Genomic DNA, 21,174 nt, shown 5'->3' on the forward strand with positions numbered 1-21,174 from the left:
TCGATTGGCATGGGCATTATTGTCAATGCAAGAGGACGCGAGTTCGAGTGCGCTGAAGCGCATTATCCTCCTATTTGTGAGTTAGTGAGAGACTATCAAAAAGAAGTTCACTATTAAACCGGTGAGGGAGAGTGACTTGCATCTGATTCAATTCTACCATATGATGATTTTTAGAGGGTCTTGGTCATTTAATAATTTGACATATGCTAATTGCAGGAACTTTGAACCTATATACTCAAAATTTAGAGTCTTAATTTTTATCAATAATTCCAAACCTTCATTAATATATATAATATTTTGTTATTATCATATTCATAAATTTTCAAGTTACGAGTAATTTTTTAAATTGAATCGCGACTCAATTTTACTCATTAGCAAATCTAATATCATAAATTGAGCATTAACTCGCTTAGTATCATTACTATAGCGTCAATAATGAGGATATGGATTTGATCAAGCTTAATTTTTTTAAATTTAAGGATTTTAGAAATTATTAATAAAATAAGCATTATATAAAAAATAAATCTAAGGTCAACTTCTATGAAAATATAATTGAGACAAATATTTTATACTACAATAAGTATTTGGCCAAATACAAATTTTATATAAATTCAAGTATAATTACTAATAAAATCACAAAAGGAACTATAAACAATAAATCTAAATAATTATAATTAAAATCCATTATTCAAATATACAAACAAATTTATTCTTGAATATATATCCAAATCTTATTTGGATTTGAAAAATATAAAGCTATTATCAATTATCAATATATTTTAAAATTTATTAAGATTAAAATTTGAATTAATGAAAATAAAAATTTAATACTTTCTCATAAAGTAGGAATTTCATGATTATTGATCCGATTAGAATCTTTAATTATAGTGGGTGTATTTTTCAGTGAGTCCATAAAGGTTGGCCGATGACTCCATTTAAGTATATACTGATATTATCTCGTGGAGCAAAGTAGGTTCTCTGTGGGTCACCTTCTAAAGTAAAGTGTGTGTGTGTATATATATATATGTCCACCGACTTTTTTTTGTTGTGTATAGATTATCTTTTCTACTATTAATTTTTGTATCATGCATGTGTTACGGATTTACGATAATTGTTAAATTCATTAAGTTTTATTATTTTCATAATTTTCTTTAACAAACATATTATCATATGTGTAATATCATGTCAGTTATATTATTTTCACGTTACTAAAAAAATGAAAGTTTGTGGATTTGGCTGCTGCTGTTTATGTCAGCGATGAAATTTCAAAAGCATAGGGACTAAGAATAATCAATTGAATAACATTGACTAAATCTACAATTTTACGCAAAGTATAAGATAAATAGCAAATTTTAACCAAATGTATTTAACTGTTGTCGTTTAGGTCAAGTTATAATTTTTAAAATTCAAAAGTATAGGGACTAAATTTGACATGCATGAGTGCTTAGGGTGGTTATGACAAAAATTTATTATATTATAAAAATAATTTTTGTATTTTATAAATTTATAACAAAAATTATATTATTTAAATCCTAAAAAATTAAAGTTATGTTCAAAAGTTTATTTTTACATGTTATAAAAGTGTTTAAATTATGATATGTTTATTTGTAAAATTTATGGTTAAGAAGTATGAACATAATTTATTTATTTATCCATATTATATATTATAAAAATAATATGCTTATTCATAAAAAAATTATTTATAAAAATAACTTTTATGGCAAAATTCATGTTATTTATAAGAAGTATTAGGAAAGTTATGGGACAATTTATAAAACATTATTTATAAAGATGATATATTATAAATTTTATATTAGCTTTTACTTAATTTGCATATTATAAAATAGATATAAACTATAGTATAATTAATTTTCCAAATTAAATTTATATAAGTTTTTTATAATTAAAGCTACAAGCTATTTGGATAGTGAACTCAAATACTATAAGGTTGATGCTATATAATTATACAAATATAAAATATTTTCTTACACCATATTGTGGGGTACGATACCATTTGAGAGAATAATGCTAGACACAAACATTATAAGACAACTCACAAACTCTTCAATTTGAGACATTCAAGGCTCCAAAATGTGGTTAAGAAGACATTTGTTGTTCTAAAAAAATATTTCTCATATTAACCACATCACTTTAGTATAGCATAAAAAAAAAGGTTGGATCGTTCTATTATGTTACATATTTCATAACTTCAATTATAGGCGGAATTGAGATGATTCATACTACGAAGAGTAAATGGAAGAAGGGGTCATTATAATCTTAATGATGTAGATTCAGATTCAAATGATGATAAACTCGATCGGTTAAGGACCAAGAGGTGATAATAAAGAGTATACGTTAAATATTATAGAGAGAATAACCCAACAAATATGCACTAGAACAATTAGATAAAATGCATATGATATTTATTTTTCTTATTATTTTTACTATAAATCTTATTATCAACTACTTTTTAAACTAACATAATACATGTGATGATTTGATTTTAATTTTGATACTTGTTTAGAAACTATTTTTATCATACTAATAATTTTTATAGTAATTAATCTTTTAAAAATATAAATTATGCAACCGTATAATTATTTGTACTACCAAACATGACATAAATATTTACGATGTAATTGCACTTTATCAACTAAACATGTATAGAAAATTACAATTTTTATAACAACAAGAGATCATAATTACTACCCTAATAATTACACTTTTCTTTAATTACTTTGTTTTATCCAAATAAAACCTAAATTACTTTCTAAATGCATCATTTCTGATTTAGATATAGTAAACTAGAAGCCTGTTCTTAATACATAAAAGAATATTAAAGAACGAGAAGGTACAAATGGTACCAATTTGTCAACAAGTAAACAATCACATTGAATTTGAAAAGAAATATTTTTATTCTTTGGGAATTTTAAATTTTATAATTTCAAAAGATTTTTTGAAAATTTAAATTATTGTTAAAAAATACTGATATTTTTAACTATAACTCAAAACTTAGCTAAATTAAGTATTAAATCTAACTTTTTTTTTTGTGTAAGTCACACTCCACTTCCAAGAACAAATCATTATCACGCATACACTATTAACAAGCAATTCTTGCGTTTACCTTTAGTACAGTGTGTTTAGCTTTCTTTTTTGTCTCACATTACAGTATTTAATCTCACTATCACATTTATTTTTACATTAACCGCAAGTAAATGCACCACTCATCTAAATGGATCATTAACTAATAAATCAAATACCGAAATCAAATGTAAGTTTCTGATAATATAAGTCACCGTATTATATTTAAAAATTGGTGGAAAAAAGGAAAAAGAACTTGTACCCTAAATTTTAGTACATTTTAAAAAGTTTACGTGGTTTTCATACAGTACATTATTATAATATCAACAACTTGGTGAAAGGTATTCCATTCAGTTATGGCATTTGACTTCATTGCTCTCAAAGATGACGATTTTTGCTTCAATCTACTGTCAATCTCTTTTGTCTTCATCTCTACCTTCCGATCTCTCTGTCAGAATGGGCCTTGAAAGGGAGAAAAAAAAATGAGATGCATGGTAACAAAATCCAGATATAATTACAAATTACTATGGTAAAGAAGGCTAAATCATAGAATCTGAGGACCAGCCATAACCCTTTAGTACTTCCTACAACACTGAAGCAATTCTGCATGCATCTACCAATTTCTCCCCATCACTACTAATCCAAGAAACAACAAAAATTAACATAACACTAATTTCATATAAAACAAGAGCAATGCATCAACTAGATTTATCCATTTTTACTGTAAAAGTATTTTAGAGATTTTTTATTAGGATTCAGATTGCATATTGCTTTCTTTTCTTAGAAAAAATAGGCAAATTAGTCCATATACTAGATTAAAGAGCGAATTGATCCTTCTGTTAAAAATTTCTTTCATTTCTACCGTTAAAAATTAAATGGTCCTTGTATGTCAGTATAAGGTACACGTGGCATGCTATGTGCACTATTTAGTTACTCTGTCAGTCATGTTAGTTTTTAATAGTTGAAATAGATGAAATTTTAAACAAAAAAAGTACAAGTTTGATCTTTCATCTAATGTAAAGGGACTAATTTGTCCATTTTTTAGTAGAAGTGACAAAATACAATCTGACACCTAGTATAAGAGCCTCCACAGTATGTTTACCACATTTTTACCTATTTTCCAAATCAAATGCTTTTGCATGTTGATTGATATATCTCCTATTTTCATCATAGACACATTTAAGTTCTCAAGTGTCACTATGGGTAAGTTTTCATTTTGGCCACTTAATTAAAAAATGTTATAATTTGGTAATTGAACTATTCAAAAGGTTTTTATTTAAGTCATTATGTTGTTAAGATTTTTTTTAAAGTTTTGCGAGCGAGTTCCTAGCAATGATTCGAGATCGGTACAATGGATTAGTACCTATCAACGAATAGAAGAACATATCTTAGTTCCAAATTGTTCTTATGGTCAGTGTTGAAGACCGGAGAATTTTTTTTTTGAATTTTAATTCGCAAATTCTTGACATCCAAAGTTATTTCATGAAAAAAATTTGAATTGTAGAAGAGAAGGGGAAAGAGAGCTTTCAATTGGTGCAGTAGTGCGAACAGAGAAAGTCATATAACATCGATTTTTATAACCCAATGATTTAAATGAAAACTTTTAAATAGTTTAGTGACTAATGGTGTAGTTTACCCGTGCAATTATACACAAGAAACTTCTATTTTGATTCAATTATATATAGTTAAAGAAATGAATACATCATATTGGATTAATATAATTATTTGTTAATGATCTGTGAAAATTGAATTTATATATAAAATCGCATAAAATCAAAGTTTATATATGACATTGCACATTAAATTAAAATTTATGTATAATTTTAATATTTATCCAAAAAAAGCAAACGGTTAAAAAACAAAAAATGGACTAAATTATTGAACTTTCTCTCTATGTAAATTGAGATTAAACTTGGTAATTTTACACTTGATATATATAGTCTTATTTTAATCAAGTCGAATCAGTCGATCAGACCGACTGAAGCGAAAACCGATTGATATATTGATTTGGATATAAAAATTGAAACAATCTCTAAATTAACCATTCAAAATCAATAAAAAAAATAGAAATCGAAAAAAATAAAAATTGACGATTGACTATTTTATAAAAATTTAAAATTTCTTTTAATTTCTATAAAATTTTAATTACAATTGGAATGCACCCTATTCTTTGTTTCGTTGTTTCTTTCCCTTTTCATTTATGATGCCCATTCTTTTCACTTTCTTTTTGGATCAATTAATTAAGTAATTTACTTGCAATCTGCCCAAACAACTTTTACAAATTGGAAAAAAAATATTAAAAGGACTTCGGGTATATTTTTATAATTTGTGTACATATAGTGTTTTTATTATTAAATTATGTAGATATAAATATAATATAAATTATTAAACTATTAAAATTCTAAGTAAAAATATGATATTTATAATTAACATGATATATTAATCTTTTGATAAACCGAAAATGAAAATTGAAAATTTTTAACATTTAAAATTTAAATGTGTTTGATAATCATTTTAACAAAAATAAATAAATTTTATTTATTAAAATTTGAAATAAATTACCTTTTAAAAAGTATAAAATTACATTTTCATCCAAAATTATTTGAAATAATATAAAATATTATATTAATAAGATTAAAATTAAAAACAAATAACCTTTTAAAAACCAATATTTGCTTTTATCAAACATTTTTAATATAAATTCAACACTTAAAAGATTTAACAGCAAAAATTCAGTATATAATTTTTATAAACAGTTAAATTTTAATTTATCAAACACACATTTATTTAAAACAAATTATAATATGATGATAACTATAACTTTTTCCATCATATTTATTTTTATATTTAATAAAATTAGGCATAATGATTTTTTAATCTTCTAACTTTATAAAAAAAAGTCATTTTAGTCATACATCTTTTAGCCCTTGAACTTGCATTTTTTTTTGTCAAATCTCCCCCAAAACAGATGGAAAAATTAACGTTCGTTAACGTGGCATGCACGTGGATTGCCATGTGCATGCAATGTCAGCCGTTAATAATTTTTTAGATTAAAAATATTTTAAAAATATTTCTTATATTTTTGTACTTTTTACTAATTTTAATAATTTTAAAATAATATATATTTTAAATTTTTAAAATTAAAATTTTGATTAATTACTTGACATGATATTCACATAGATGTCACATCATTAAAGTTAACGTTTTTTTCATCTATTTTATAGTATTTTGATAAATAACACAAGTTTAAGGGTTAAAAAAGTGAAAAATTAAATAGAGGGCTAAAATAATTTCTTTATAAAGTTAGAGGGTTAAATAAATTATTATGTCATAAAATTATTATATTCGTAGGATATTTTGTGCTATATAAAGTAATTTATGAAGTATAACAACGGGGCTAAGGAATATGCAGAATAATTAATGAAGAAAAATAAAAGTGATTTTTAAAGGTGAAACAGCTTTATAAGATAAGCAAAAGCTTTTGATTACTTTTTTTTTGTCCAATGCAAATTAAGAATGAGAAAAAGAAGCCAAATAAGGCACGTTCATGGGGCTCCTGTTGCCTAATTTTTAATTATGTGATTTTCATAGTGTTAATTAGACGTAGATCTTACAAAAGGAGAATTATTTGATTGGGATTCAAATTAAATAATAAAATAAAATTTATAAAATGATATTTGCGAGTAAATTTGAGCAATGTCAAAAGTTGTGTTTAAGATAAGTGTCAAAGTAAAAAAACACCATATTTTATGTAATTCGATTTTCTTATATCTGCAGGGTTTATCCACTGTATTAGTAACTTATACAACAAGTGATTACAATATTTAACACTCGTCAGGATACACTTGATTTTACGCTTAATGCACTCACAGAAAACGTTTCACAATGAACAAAAATAAGTGCTTTCAGATCGGTATATTACCTATAAAAGTCTCCTCATTTTATAATGAATTGAGACTTGCTAACATACTATATCATTTGCAATCAATCTTCTCCTTAAAACAACGTATAGATTATCTTCAAAGAGCTCGGAATAAATTTTGAATCTCCAATATATGCTTCTAAGTTTTACGTAGTTTGATCTCTAATCTACCAAACTTGAGAAGTCGATTGCCATGATCTAATCCAAACTAATCTCTAGGATATGTTACTATAATCAATTTGGATATCATATATGAACTTATAATCATCCAAAGTATTAATAAGAATAAAAGCCTAAAGAATTTTTATCTAAAAATTTTCTAACTTAAACATGACCAATTTCTAAGTCGAGACAACGTATCCACCTTCACTCGGTGATACCAAATAGGTGTTTGCATCATGAGCGGAACTAGGAATGTTACTAATATTACACTTCGGCAACCAACCTCGACTAGTGCAATCATGAGCTTACATGGGCATTTCGAGATGTTATCATTGTCGGGTTCGTTCTTGCCTCCACCAGCACCACCTGCAGCCACGGGTCTAACCGTATATTTGGTTGGTGGGCAAGGGCAGATCATGGGTGGCAGTGTTATCGAACACTAACTTGTTCAGGCCATATTGTGATTATGGAAGCTTCATTTAGTAACCTCGCGCGTATGAAGGACTTCCATTGGAAGAAGAAGAACCACCGCAACTTCCGATACTAGGCGATGCAATTGAATCGTCGCCAGATGTAGTCGAAGCACAACACAACTTGGAGGAGTCAAATGTGCCCCTTTTTCATAGACTACCATCAAATCTTCTCAATTCTATTCAATTACCAAGTGAGGCATTCTGGGCCACATGTGGTCGCCCTCCGTTCTAGCTAACAATCTCCATTACCACTACTTGGAGAATTCAGTTCAGCTTCATCTTCAGGCCTCAACTATAGCCAATAAGAGAATGATAACTAAAAAACTTGATTTATAATTAGGAAATCTGGGTTTGTTGAGCAACATTTTCCGAGTTTTGTTTCGTGTTCGCTAAATGGATGAGAAAAGGCTCATCTGCCATCTCAGAAAACAAAAAAGAAAAAAAGCAAGAGAAGAGAAAGAAAATAAAAATAAAAATAATGTGTTTTTAGCTAATTATAAAGAGGTCATATGTCAGTGTCATATCTAGGGGTGAGTATTTAGTCGAGTCGAGTTAAATTGAGTAAAATATTTTTGAGTTAGTCGAGTTGACAAATTCTATTTTAGCAATTAAATTCAATTTGAATTTTTTTCGAATCAAAGTGAGTCAAAAAATTTCGAGTCAAATCGAGTCGAGTTAATGAACCCTATTATTTATACTTAATGTTGGTTTAGATGAACCAATTATTTAACTAGTAGGCGAAATACAAGATTATTTAACTACATGAACAATAAAATGATTTAGCCTTTTAACTTAATGGGTAAACATTTATCAAAATGATGTAGTTTTGCCTTTTAATTTAATTATTTTGAATTTTAACTTTTAAAAAAGTAAACATTTATCAAAATAACGTAGTTTTATCTTTTCTTATTCGGATTTTCAGATAACGCGAATTGTGTAATTCATATTCGAGTTAAATTGAAAAACTTAATTTTTTATTCGAGTTGATCCGAATAACTTGATTAACTTAAATAACTCGAACTATTTAATTCAAAATTTGAATTTTTTATCAAGTTTTTCAAATCGAATCAGATTTTGCTCACCCTTAGTCATATCAGTAATTCGTTAGTGGGTTAACAAAATTTTTAATAGTAGTCACTAATTCGAATAATTATCTTAATTAAAATGACTAAATTGAGAAAAAATAAAATGACAAAAAAAAAACCCTATTTAGAGTAACCATGGGTATAGTTTATTCTTTTTAATTTCATATTCATTCCCATATCGATTATTTCATTGCCATTATGTTTTTAATTTAGTTTTGCTATTGTGTTATTTGTTATTTTTGTTTTCTTTTAAACTTCCTTACACTAAAAACAAAGGAAAAACAACATTGCCATTGTATTTGTTTTGTCATATTTTAAATTTTTTAACTAAAAAACATGTATAAATTTTAGTTGATTCAATTATTAACTGAAACTAAGTCAGTTCGATTAATGAGTTTCAAAAAATTTTAATTTGGTTAATGATTGAGAGATTTAAAATTTCAATTAATTTGATTAACGATAAATTGGTTCAAGTATTAATTGAACCCACAAGAAATATTGTTGAAATTTGTTGAGGGTTAGTGTTTGCTTTAGAGTGTCTCATACCCACAAAAAAATATTGTCTTTGTAGGGATTTTGTCTTCCATGCTCTAAGGAGAGCCTAAAAGGTTAATGGAATTTAGAGAGCGCCTCGATTAGTAGAGATATGACTTACAAGTTCATGAAAAATGTGTCAATATTGTGCAAAATATTAATTATGCACATTGCACGTACAGGGGTTTGAACCACCAACCAAGGCACATAGATCTTACCTTTGCATCTATGGTACGATATAATTATACAATTACATAATTTTAAATTAAAAAAAGTATCAATTATTATAAAAAAATTATCAATAATCCTTAAAAAAGCATTCTCTAAACAAGTAAATTTAAAATTAAATTATAGTATGTATATGTTCGTCTAAAGAAGTACTCGACAATACGATTATTAATAAAATTAATAAGAAAAATAAACATCCTATGTAATTTTTCTAATAATTATTACATCCCTTTTGTGTTATCCTCCCTTTAATATTAAACACATACTCTTTAGTATAATTAGTTGATCATTGGTCAATTATAAATGCATGGAAACTATCTCTCTCACTGCTAAAAGTTTTAAATTATTCAAACAAGATTAGTAAAAAAATAATTATATTTTTAAAAATAAATATATGTACAAGCCCAATTTTGGGACCCCTACTTCTTAACTCCAAAACCCAAATTTCAAGCCCAAACCCCTAACCCAATAACATGACCCAAACACAAAACAAAAAGAAACCTAAAAAACCCTAGCCACCGCCCCTATACTTAACTTTCAGCCATACTTTCTGACCCCCACCACTGCCTCAATGCTAGTGGCACCTCCACCACCGCCTCTGCTCCACTACCATTTGCCTGCGACAACAATAGGAGAGAGACAATGTAATATAAAAAAAAAGATTTGTAATGGCTATTTAAGGCCGAATCAAAAACGATGTACGGGGGATTTTGGGGGGTAAAAAAAATAAAAAGCAATTTTTGATTTTAAACACTAGCAAGAGCAGAAGACCACAGCAATATCAAGAGCAAAAATAGTCCAAACAGAGAATAAACATCTAATAGCCCAAGGTGATTTCATTTAGTTATCATCGTTATTTTCTTTCTTTTTAACCTATTTTACTCAAAAATACGCATATATTATAAACATATAAAAAAATATAAAAAAAAGGAGGTAAAAAATATACCCTTTTGAAACTCCGGCCACCGCGTGCATGTGGGCATGCTACTGGCGATCGGCGCGGCGGTGCTACTGACAGCGACGGTCAGTCACTGGCCGGAGCCCTCATCAGCACACGGGCCACCAGCAGAGAGGAGAGCTCTCTTTTTTTTAAAACACCAAAGAAGAATGAAATTTTGAAGGATTTTAGGCTTTATAGCCTTCAAAGCAACACCGCTTTGGTGCCTGTGCCTGACCCAAAACGACGCCGTTTAGGCGCAACCCGAATCGGACCGACCCGCTAACAAGGGATCCGCGTGTTTTCGTCGTTTTGGGGTATTTATGCCCTAATCCTCTGCCTTTTCCATCTCCTTCAATTGGATCCCTTTTCTCTGCTTTTGTTTTTTATTTTAGCCCATTAATTCGGCTTTTGATTCACTTTGGTCCGCATCGAAACGATACGTTCTGAGGACTTGGAATAATTTCATGATCAGCCCCTCCATTTATTTCGCGTGTTCAAGTTAATCCCCTTTCCCTTTGTTTATTTTAAACTCGCCTCAAAGTTCCATTTTTAATTCAAATTTCATCCTTTTTTTCATTATTCTAATTTTATTTTAATATTATTTATAATATCATATTTTATTATTGTTGTATTTTTATTAATAGTTCATTATTATCATTTTATTTAATACTTATATATATATATATATGTTATAAAGTATTATTAATAATTTCAATATTATTATTCTTATTAACACATATGTATGTTAATATTATATTATATTTTATATACGTATACATATTAACATTATACCATATATAAATATCATATATCTATATATATATTTCTTAAATATATCATATATATTGTGTACATACTTCTAATACTATCATTGCATTCATTTCAATATATATGTATATACTGCATAATATTGTTAATATTTATTTTAAACATTATTATTATTATTATTAGCATGTATATATACTATAAAAGTATTTCAAATATCACATTTTTATTATGTACGGATGCATTTCTTATTACGTGTATTTATCACTTAATATTGTATTTTATGTATATACCTTAATACTAAGTCACTTCTATATTTTTATTTCTCATATTATCTTATATTTATATTTCCATTATTATACCATATCTATTTATTAGCATATCATTATCACTATTATCATTATATATTAGTGTACATTTTATATGTGTATATATACACATTTATATATATAGTTTCTTGTACATATACTATTACTTTAATTTAATATTTTTATTATAATGGCCCTTTTTGTATTTCTATATTTTCATTATTATCATATAGTAGCATATATTTTCATGTATATATACATATATGTTATATAGCATTATTAATAGCTTAATACTATTGTTTTTAAGTATTTGTGTGTCACATATGCTTTCATTAAATATATATATATTATATTCCCTATTAAGCACATATCTTACATTACATACATTTTATATATGTATATATTTTACATATACTTTGTCCAATCTTTTAATATATTACATATATTTTTGTGTGCATACATGTCATTAATATCGCATTTTATGTATTTTAATACTACGTACACATATTATTATTTTTAATATATACATTTATGTGTTTAATTATATATCGTCATTATCAGTCTTTGTTATTGTTACTATTTTTAATAAATATTGCATACATATTTGTAATCTGGTATTATATGTTTTACATACATGTGCTCCCTACTACTTCATATTCACATTATTACTATCATATTTAAATACCATGCGTTATTATCGTTTCGTACTATTGTTATTTACATTATTATTATTATCGTTATTGTTTTCGTTGTCATTGTTATTTTTATTCTTGCCATGTTTATCATTTGTTTATAATTGCATATTATAGCCTTGATCTTACTTCATCTTTTACAGTTGATCATGTTATTGTTTTGACACCGTCGCACCATTATTATATTCTTATACACATCAATGCTATATTTTGCTTTTACATTTTATTATAAATCGCGTTGCTTTTTGTTCAATGTATTAAAACAATTCTTTCATAAGAGCAAAATCCGTTATTAGGTAGTCCGAAATAATCGTGCCCTAACTTACTGGGTTTCGACTTTTCCCATTTAACCTAAATAACGGAATACTCTTTTAAATCATTATACGAGTTTTGAAAAGTGCTTATTCTCGAAGATGTGAAGTGTTGTGCCCTAACTTACCGGGTATGATATTTTGTCATCTCGAAATAAGAATTTTGTTTAGAAATAAAGGCAATATTCGGTGTTTGAGAATTCGAGAAAACGTGCCCTAACTTACTGGGTTTCGATTTCTCTCGTTTATTCTAAATAATCGAATACCCTTTTAATAAAATACACAGATTTCATAAAAGGCAAGCTTGCTCTCGAAAATTTAAGATGTCGAGTCCTAACTTACTGGGTGTGACATTTTATATTTTGAGACGAGAGGGTCTTTAACACTTGAGCTTTTTATAAAGAAGGATCGTATTTTAAAATTCTTTCAAGTTTTTTTTATTTTTCGACACTAAGACACTAATTAATCAACTAGGTACCAATTTTGGGGCGATCGAGGTGCTAATCCTTCCTCGAGCGTAACCGACTCCGAACTGTTTTCTTGATTTATGTAGACCAAAATTGTTGTTTAAATAAATCAAACTATTTATTAAAACAACCACTTTTATGAGGTGATCCGATCGCACCTCGTCAAAAAGGATTGGTGGCGACTCCGTTCTTTTATTTTTAAAATCCAAGTCGATTCCGTTATTTTCAAAAAATGGTTACGACAATATATGTTCTAAATTTAATTATTATTGTATAAAAATATTTTAAAACTTAAATAACTAATAATAATAATTACCAAAATTTCACAGATATATAATTATAAATAATTATACCAATTTGCAATTACTAAATGATTCTCTAAACATACAATTTCAGAATTTGAATTTGATATTGTGAACTAGAAATTTGTTCTTAAAACTTTAAAAAATAGGATAAATTGTTAAAATAGTCACCATTGTTTCCTTTAAGTTATATTTTAGTCATTTATGTTTGAAATGTTATGTATTAGTCACTTACGTTAACATGTTGTAACATTTTAGCCATCGATCCGTTAATCGCCATTAATTGTAATAAAGAACCCGACGTGTACGTTAAATCATCATTTCCAACAAAGAATTTAGGTTAAATTAAACAATTGATCCCCATATCGTTTTAAGCAATTTAATTTTTTCTTTTCTATTCTTTTAACTTTCTTTTTTTTTTCTTTTTTTCATTCTCTTCTACTTCTCCCTCTATTTTCCTCCATTCTCCGTCTCTTTTAACGTAAAAGAAAAATAAATTAAATTGCTCAAAAAAATATAGGGACTAATTTTATAATTTAACCTAAAAAATTATGAAATATAACGTGATTGTTGCCCATCTAATCTCTTAATAATAAGATTCTGCCATGCCAAAACCCAAACCACAGCTTCCAACCCATGCCCTCGTGGCCGCTATTGTTGTTTTACTTCAATTCCCGGAACTTTGTGTAGCCAAAACCAGAAACAAATATTGCAACTCAACTGTTTGTGGAAATGTCACAATCAGCTACCCTTTTCGATTACCAACCCAACCTCCCAACTGCGGCGAACCTCGATTCGAACTCGACTGCGACAGCAACAACCGCACCGTTTTATTCTTAAACCATGGCAGATTCTACGTCCAAACGATCTGGTACGAATACTCTACGATCCGAGCTATTGACCCAAACCTCGCTGTGGATGATTGCTCCCTTCCTCGCGGCTCCTTATTGTTCTGGGATAAAATGCCGTATTCTTGGGTTTTCCCATTGAGTCTCATGTATGTAGTGAACTGCACAAAGGCGATTAAATCATCTTTGTATATTGATGCCTCACGCTGCCCCGTTAACTCTTCCGGTTCCGATCCGCCACCAGATTCATACGTTTATTTTCTGGGTGAACGAACTTCGCCTCGAGATTTCGACGAGTCTTGCAGAATCGAAGCTACGGTTCCTGTTATGGTTCAGAATATAAGTGGCTTCTCTACTTCGGACATCTACGAGAAGCTGTTAAAGCCGGGGTTCGAATTGTCTTGGAGCTTCGGTTCCGAGTCGCAGCAGGCCAGTCCTATCCATGCCCTGTAAGTTCAATATAAAAAAAAAAATTAATATTGATACTTCATTATAATTGTCTGGTTATATTCTTTGTAAATTTAATATACTTTTATTTTTAGTAATTTGGTTTTTCTATTTTCAGATTTCAAAATTTAGGTCCGATTATTAAAATTATTTTGTTAGAGGGTGAAGCCATAGACTTTTTTAATAGTTTATATCTTTATAATTTTTAAAAATTAAATCAAATTTTATCATTTTTAAGAAGTTAAAAGTGTAATTTTACTTTAATTGATTAATTTAAAATTTTAAAAATTTTAAAGGGCGTAAATGAAAACTTTTTCATCTTAAGAGGGCTAGGGCCTGCCCGCTCCTAGCTACGCCCTTGATTACTACCTCATTTTTAATTCTATTATTATCAAGTAAATATTTTTATTTTAAAATGTTATACTTGATAAATTTTATAGTATTAACAATTAAACTTAAAATTCTTGAAAAAATATAAAGATTAAATTTTAAATTTGTGAATAGTAACAAGAGAAAGATGTATAGTTTTTATTATTTTTATAAATATATATTTATCATTTTAATTTAAAATGAGGTATATTTTCTCTTAATTATTTACAAATATTTTTCAGTTTAGGAGACTTGGAATATTGCCCATGATTCATATTATGCACCTAAAAGTATGGTTAATTTCTAAAACTTCCTTATTATTTGTAATTTTTTCTTTTATTTTTCCCTTATATTCAATTAATTATTATTTCTTACTTTTATTGTTTTTTAGGTACTTATATTTTATGTCTTCAAATAACAGGTAAGCTTTAAATTTTAGCTAAAATGAATATTTAAAGAGTTTATTAGATATTTTAAAAATACTAATATGTTGAAATTTAATTTTCTTTTTAAAGGAGGATTTATCTTAGCAAGGACTTTGCCCGGGATAATTTGCTTGATTGGACTTGTTATTTACAAATGGAGAAGAAGACATTTATGTGCGGATGATACGATCGAAGAGTTTCTTGAACGTCAAAAAGATTTGATGCCGATAAGGTATTCTTATCGCGAAATAGAGAAAATGAGTAATGGTTTTAAGGATAAATTAGGCGAAGGTGGTTATGGTTCGGTGTTTAAAGGAAAGCTTCGTAGTGGTTATTTTGTAGCAATAAAGTTATTGGGGAAGGCGAAAGGTAATGGCCAGGATTTCATCAATGAAGTTGCTACGATCGGGAGGATTCATCATGTTAATGTGGCGAAACTTACTGGATTTTGTGTTGAGGGATCAAAACAAGCTCTCGTTTATGATTTTATGCCGAATGGATCTCTAGATCGGATTATATTCGCAAAAGAAAATAAGATTGACTTAAGTTGGAAAAAGATGTTTGATGTTGCGCTTGGGGTGGCTCGAGGACTCGACTACTTACATCAAGGATGTGATATGCAGATTTTACATTTTGATATCAAGCCGCACAATATTCTTTTAGATGAGAACTTTACACCAAAAGTTGCAGATTTCGGTCTTGCTAAACGGTTTTCTGTAGATTATAGCATTGTATCTCTAACAGCAGCACGAGGTACGATAGGTTACATTGCTCCTGAATTGGTCTACAAAAACCTCGGAGGCATCTCATATAAAGCCGATGTTTATAGCTTTGGAATGTTATTAATGGAAATGATAGGAAAAAGGAAGAATATGAACACATCTGCCGAACACGAAAGCCAAAAATACTTCCCGTCATGGATTTACGATCGATATTATCATGGAGAAGATGTAGATTTGGGAGATGTTACGGATGACGAAAATATTATCGTGAAGAAGATGGTGATAATAGCTTCTTGGTGTGTACAAGTAATACCTAACGATCGTCCTTCGATGAGCAAAGTCTTGGAGATGTTTGAAACGGATGTCGAGCTCCTCCAAATGCCTCCGAAACCTTTTCAACTTCCCTTTGAAGTACCAACGGCTACTCAATCCTATGCTTCAACAAAAGATCAACCCCATGATAGTTCAACTGATGAGACATCTTATTTACTCTATTCTTCAAATGAAATTAGTGTAAGTATAGTGTAACCTACCTTTTCATATATGATTCATTGACCATGGTTGGTTTAATTTGGTTTTTTTTTCTTTTATTTCGAGCTCTAATATTCTTTATGATATGTTTGTATATTATAATTGTATTTAAAATGTTATATATTTATAAAAAAATTGTTGTATTAATAATTACAAAATCTTATTTTAAGTACTGTTTTTAGAAAAATAAAATAAAAATTTTCATTTTAAATAATATAAAAACATATAAATGATGTTATCTTATTAAAAACAATTAGGGCATGTTTGGTTGAAGGGAATGGCTAAGCCATTACATGCCTATTACCTGCCTATTCATGCCAGGCTTAAGCCAGGCTTAAGCAGAGACTTTTGGGGATTTCTATTCTGTTCCATCTTCACCGTTTAGCTATTCATGAAGAACCCTATTCTACCCTAACCAAAATTTCACCTCAAAAACAATCTCAATCGGCAGCCATTTCACGTACCCTTCGACTCCGGCATTCATCCTCTTCATCCAAGGTCAGGTAAACATTTTTGCTTCTGCTTTCTTCATATCATCTTCCTTACTGATTCATCGAAAGAAACAATGGCAGAGCCTTGAAGAGGTAGAGTATCTTGACGTTCTCGTTCTCACTAAAACCGGTAAAAAAATCGGCGTTTCCAAGCCCAGGCATGTCCCTTCATTCTTGTCCATTTCTGGATTATCTGTTTTTGATCTTTCAACATAAAGGATTACTTTACAACCTTTATTAAAAACCTTTTGGTATTAAAAAAATTCTCAAGCTTTTGGTATTTTAAGATTATTTTGTCTTGCTAATAAACTTAAATGTCAATGCTTTTAGGGTAGGAGAGGCACCCTTTCCTCAAATTCCTGCAAAATTCCTAAGGATAAAGTAAGTTTCTTTAGCTTGAGTCTTAGAATAGCTCATTATATATTCTTCTTTTTGGCTGAAAATTGAAAATTTCTATCTGTTGTGTGAACACGATGATTCTGATCTGTTGGCTTCCTTTTTTTTTTTTCTGTACCATAATCTCCTAGTATATGGCTTGGCATACATAAACCGATTAAGAGACCTCTTAAAGGAATTCAATAAATAATACATGTTGGAGTCTATAAGGTCATAGGCATAGACAACTTGGAGTCACAAAGGAAATGTTTAAAGGACAGTGAGAGCAGGATACAGTCTATAAGGGTTGTCGTGATACATGGGGAACCTATTAGATGATGAGCTTAGGTTCCTTTTAGTGGTTTGATGTGTTATAACTAGCTAAACCACTTATATTTTGTTATTTCAACTATAGATGCATACTTCTACCGATTTTTGTTCCTTTTTCCCTCTCTTCTATACTGCATGTCAAGTTTACATTTTGATTCTGCCATGAGTCGATGACCAAGTTTTCACCGAGAATTCGAAACTAAATGATAGTTCCTTTTCGTTTTCGCTTAAGATATGTTCCATAACCAATCTGGTTAAAATATTTTGGTAAGTGTTGCTACAAAAACTTAAAATTTGAACTAATTATTTTATTTTTGAAGTGGTAGAATGATCCATATTCAGTTATTATTAAAAAAAATTCTTGTCCATTTTTGGATTGCCTGGTTGGTTCCTCTTTCTCTTAACTGGCTGAGCTTGGGCTGTTGAGTTACTAAATGAAATTAAAATCATGTCAAAAGTGTTGTATGTATCATCCTGTATCTATTCTTTCTTTGAAATTAAAATGAATTTCCCACACTATGCTCTGTCTCGTTTGTTTAAGAATAGAATCTGTATAGGTTTCATTTTGATCATTTGTTTTTCCACAGTAGGGTGAAATATAAAATTAAGATTTTATTGTTAAATGAGCATAGTGTTAAATGAATCTTAAACAATATGAGCAGATTATATTGTTAAATGAGCACTTGTGGACGGAGAGTGTTGGGATAAAATTGCATCCCTTGAAGAATCTTAAACAATTTAAGATCAATCTTAATCTTGTTCCGGTTGAAAGTGATATCAGGAATTTTTATATTTATATAAAAGTAAGCAAATAAACAAATAATTGGAAGATTTGAAAGTGAATTTATATCTCATATATTTGAATCAAGTTTGAATTTTGGAGTCTATCATTATTTGAAGATTTTTATCTAAATATCACTTTTGATATTGTTCTTAGATTATAAAACTGATGAAGATGTTTGTAATTGAAAAAAATTATAACCTCGATAGTATAGGGATGTAATTGAAACGTTTTAAACTTTAGGGTATTTTGGTGCAATTAACTATTAAATAATTTAAAATGTATAATAGTTTTTCAATCATTAATTATACCCATTAATTTAATGTCTTCTTTTACACTTTGACACGAAGTTTTAAGTGTGGTCCACTAGTCCGAAAGCACCCACAAAAGACAGCCTATTTACATTTAAGAACCCATCAATGATTACTAATATAATTCCAAAAGAGAACAAAGCTTACAATTATTTATATTTATAAATGAATGAAGAAGATTTAGTTGTAAATAATTATTGAGTTAGCTTCTTTTTTTTAAATTTTAATGAAAAAAAAAAAAGAGCAATAGACCCTAAACCAGCAAACTTTATGGAAGTTCCAATATATTACTAAAAATTGAGTTGGTTCTAAAAGTAACTGTGATTAAAAATTAGATAAAGATGTTCATAATTAAAGACATTTCTTTTCTTATATTTTTGGGTCTATGATAGTTATTTAATTGGATTTGGACTGTTATTTTTCTATTCATAGATATATAGCCTTTGACTTTGACATTGCAATTGAAATTGACATGCATTACATTATATGCTTAATCCACATGGGAAAGAAACACTTCTGTTTTCTGTTTCTATAAAATTGTGTTAGTATGTTAGGTTTTGATTATTTATGAACGATTTATATTCGAGTTCATAGTTGTCCTTCTCAATAATGCTATTTTTAAAGTTTGAACATGAATTTTCTTGTTGGATAAGTCATATATATTTTGATCACTTTCTATTAATTCTTATTTCGCTTGCTTGATTGCTTCTTCCACCCACAGTTGAGCTTCTTGTATTCACTGAACCACTGTAAGTTCTTTAGAAATTAAATTCTTTGATTTTGTTTTACTTTTATTGAAATTAGTATTGAAGAAATGTGACCTTTTTACTATGATTTGAAGATATGTAACACTTTAATATCTTGCAGTAATGGCTCGTCTGCCTTTAATAGTACAAGGTGTGAGGCGTAAAAGAATTGGTCTTGCATTGACAATATGGTTGCAATTATGTACAGTTGCGAGTTGGTTCTTACTTACATTAGGTGCCACTGGGAAAGATGCTCAAATTGCCGTTGATATTATTGAAGAAATAGATGCTGAGGATGTAGCTACTACAAATACTCATGAAGAAATAAACGATTTCCATGGATGCGAAGCTGATGTTTCTTTGGATGACGTGGATCTTTCAGGCACACAACAGCAACCAGCTATAAACCAAGGTGATTCTACATTTTCAAAGAAGAAAAAAAGGATTTTTGATGCAAGTGATCATATTTCTTCTATTTCATTTAATGATGCTGCCATTTTATTGGCGGAAAAGATCAAGACCGTTGGTGTTGAAATCATTCGGAGTATTGCCTCCGAGGTGCTAATTCAACAAAAGTTAGAAATGACCATTCAAGAAAGTGCTCTAAAATTATATCCAACATTATATGAAGTAGAAGGTTTAACTGATGATGAGCTCTATCGCGCATTGATCAAAATTCCAGATCATCCAACGCAAATGCTTATTTTCTTTAGTTTACCTTCTTCTATACGATTGGAATGGGTCAAAAGATTTCTTGCTAACCATTAAATATCATGATTCTGTTGATGATATTTTGATAACTTTTTGTGTTTGTAATATTTGGATGGTATAATGACATGATAAAATGTCATTACAATGTTGTAACTTTTTGAGGTTGTCAAATTTTATAACATATGGATTATGACATATAAACTAATGAAATCATGTCATTTTTGTTAATATATGAATATTATGTTTGGATGTGAAATATAATTCTCAAGTTATTTATTATTTCTTATATTTTATTTTTATTGTAGAATAATCAAATTATTTGTTTCACTAATGATATTTTATCACATTATGTAGTGCGCTTTAAAAATAATAAAATAGATTATATATTATTTTATAGTATTATATATTATGATTTTTAATTCATATAATAATAATTATATTAAAAATTTTATTAAATTATATAATATTTTATTAAATTATATTTAGTAATAATTATGTTAAAATATGATTAAATTATTTATTATTTTTATTAAATTATTTTTAATAATAATCTTATTAAAATTTAATAATAATAACAATAATCATTTACCTAAAAAAATTCTACTAAGGGTATTCGGTAATTTTAGTTTTTTTATTCTATTATAACATTATTCCATTCAACAAAACACAAGAATACTATTACATTTCTATTTCATCCCATTCAACCAAACAGTTGAATTACTGATTACAGCTCTATTTCATTACAGTTCTATTCCATTACAACTCTATTCAATTATAATTCTATTCCATTATAGTGAACCAAACGTACCTTTAAACT

At 28.2% G+C, this 21,174-nt stretch overlaps 1 protein-coding gene and 1 pseudogene across 1 annotated transcript; both read left to right on the top strand.

The window, feature by feature from the left end:
* Positions 1-6,628: 6,628 nt before the first annotated feature.
* LOC108465139 (AT-hook motif nuclear-localized protein 24-like) lies at positions 6,629-7,870 on the top strand (annotated as a pseudogene).
* Positions 7,871-13,797: 5,927 nt separating this feature from the next.
* LOC108465140 (rust resistance kinase Lr10-like) lies at positions 13,798-20,558 on the top strand. Its single transcript, XM_017765452.2, has 7 exons — positions 13,798-14,567; positions 15,326-15,355; positions 15,450-17,110; positions 17,185-17,261; positions 17,434-17,484; positions 19,622-19,649; positions 19,768-20,558. The coding sequence occupies exons 1-3, from the start codon at positions 14,561-14,563 to the stop codon at positions 16,607-16,609; spliced, it is 1,197 nt and encodes a 398-aa protein (XP_017620941.1). The 5' UTR covers positions 13,798-14,560; the 3' UTR covers positions 16,610-17,110; positions 17,185-17,261; positions 17,434-17,484; positions 19,622-19,649; positions 19,768-20,558.
* Positions 20,559-21,174: the final 616 nt, after the last annotated feature.

Source organism: Gossypium arboreum, chromosome 11, assembly GCF_025698485.1.
Source record: "Gossypium arboreum isolate Shixiya-1 chromosome 11, ASM2569848v2, whole genome shotgun sequence".
In the NCBI taxonomy this organism is placed as follows: Eukaryota; Viridiplantae; Streptophyta; class Magnoliopsida; order Malvales; family Malvaceae; genus Gossypium; species Gossypium arboreum.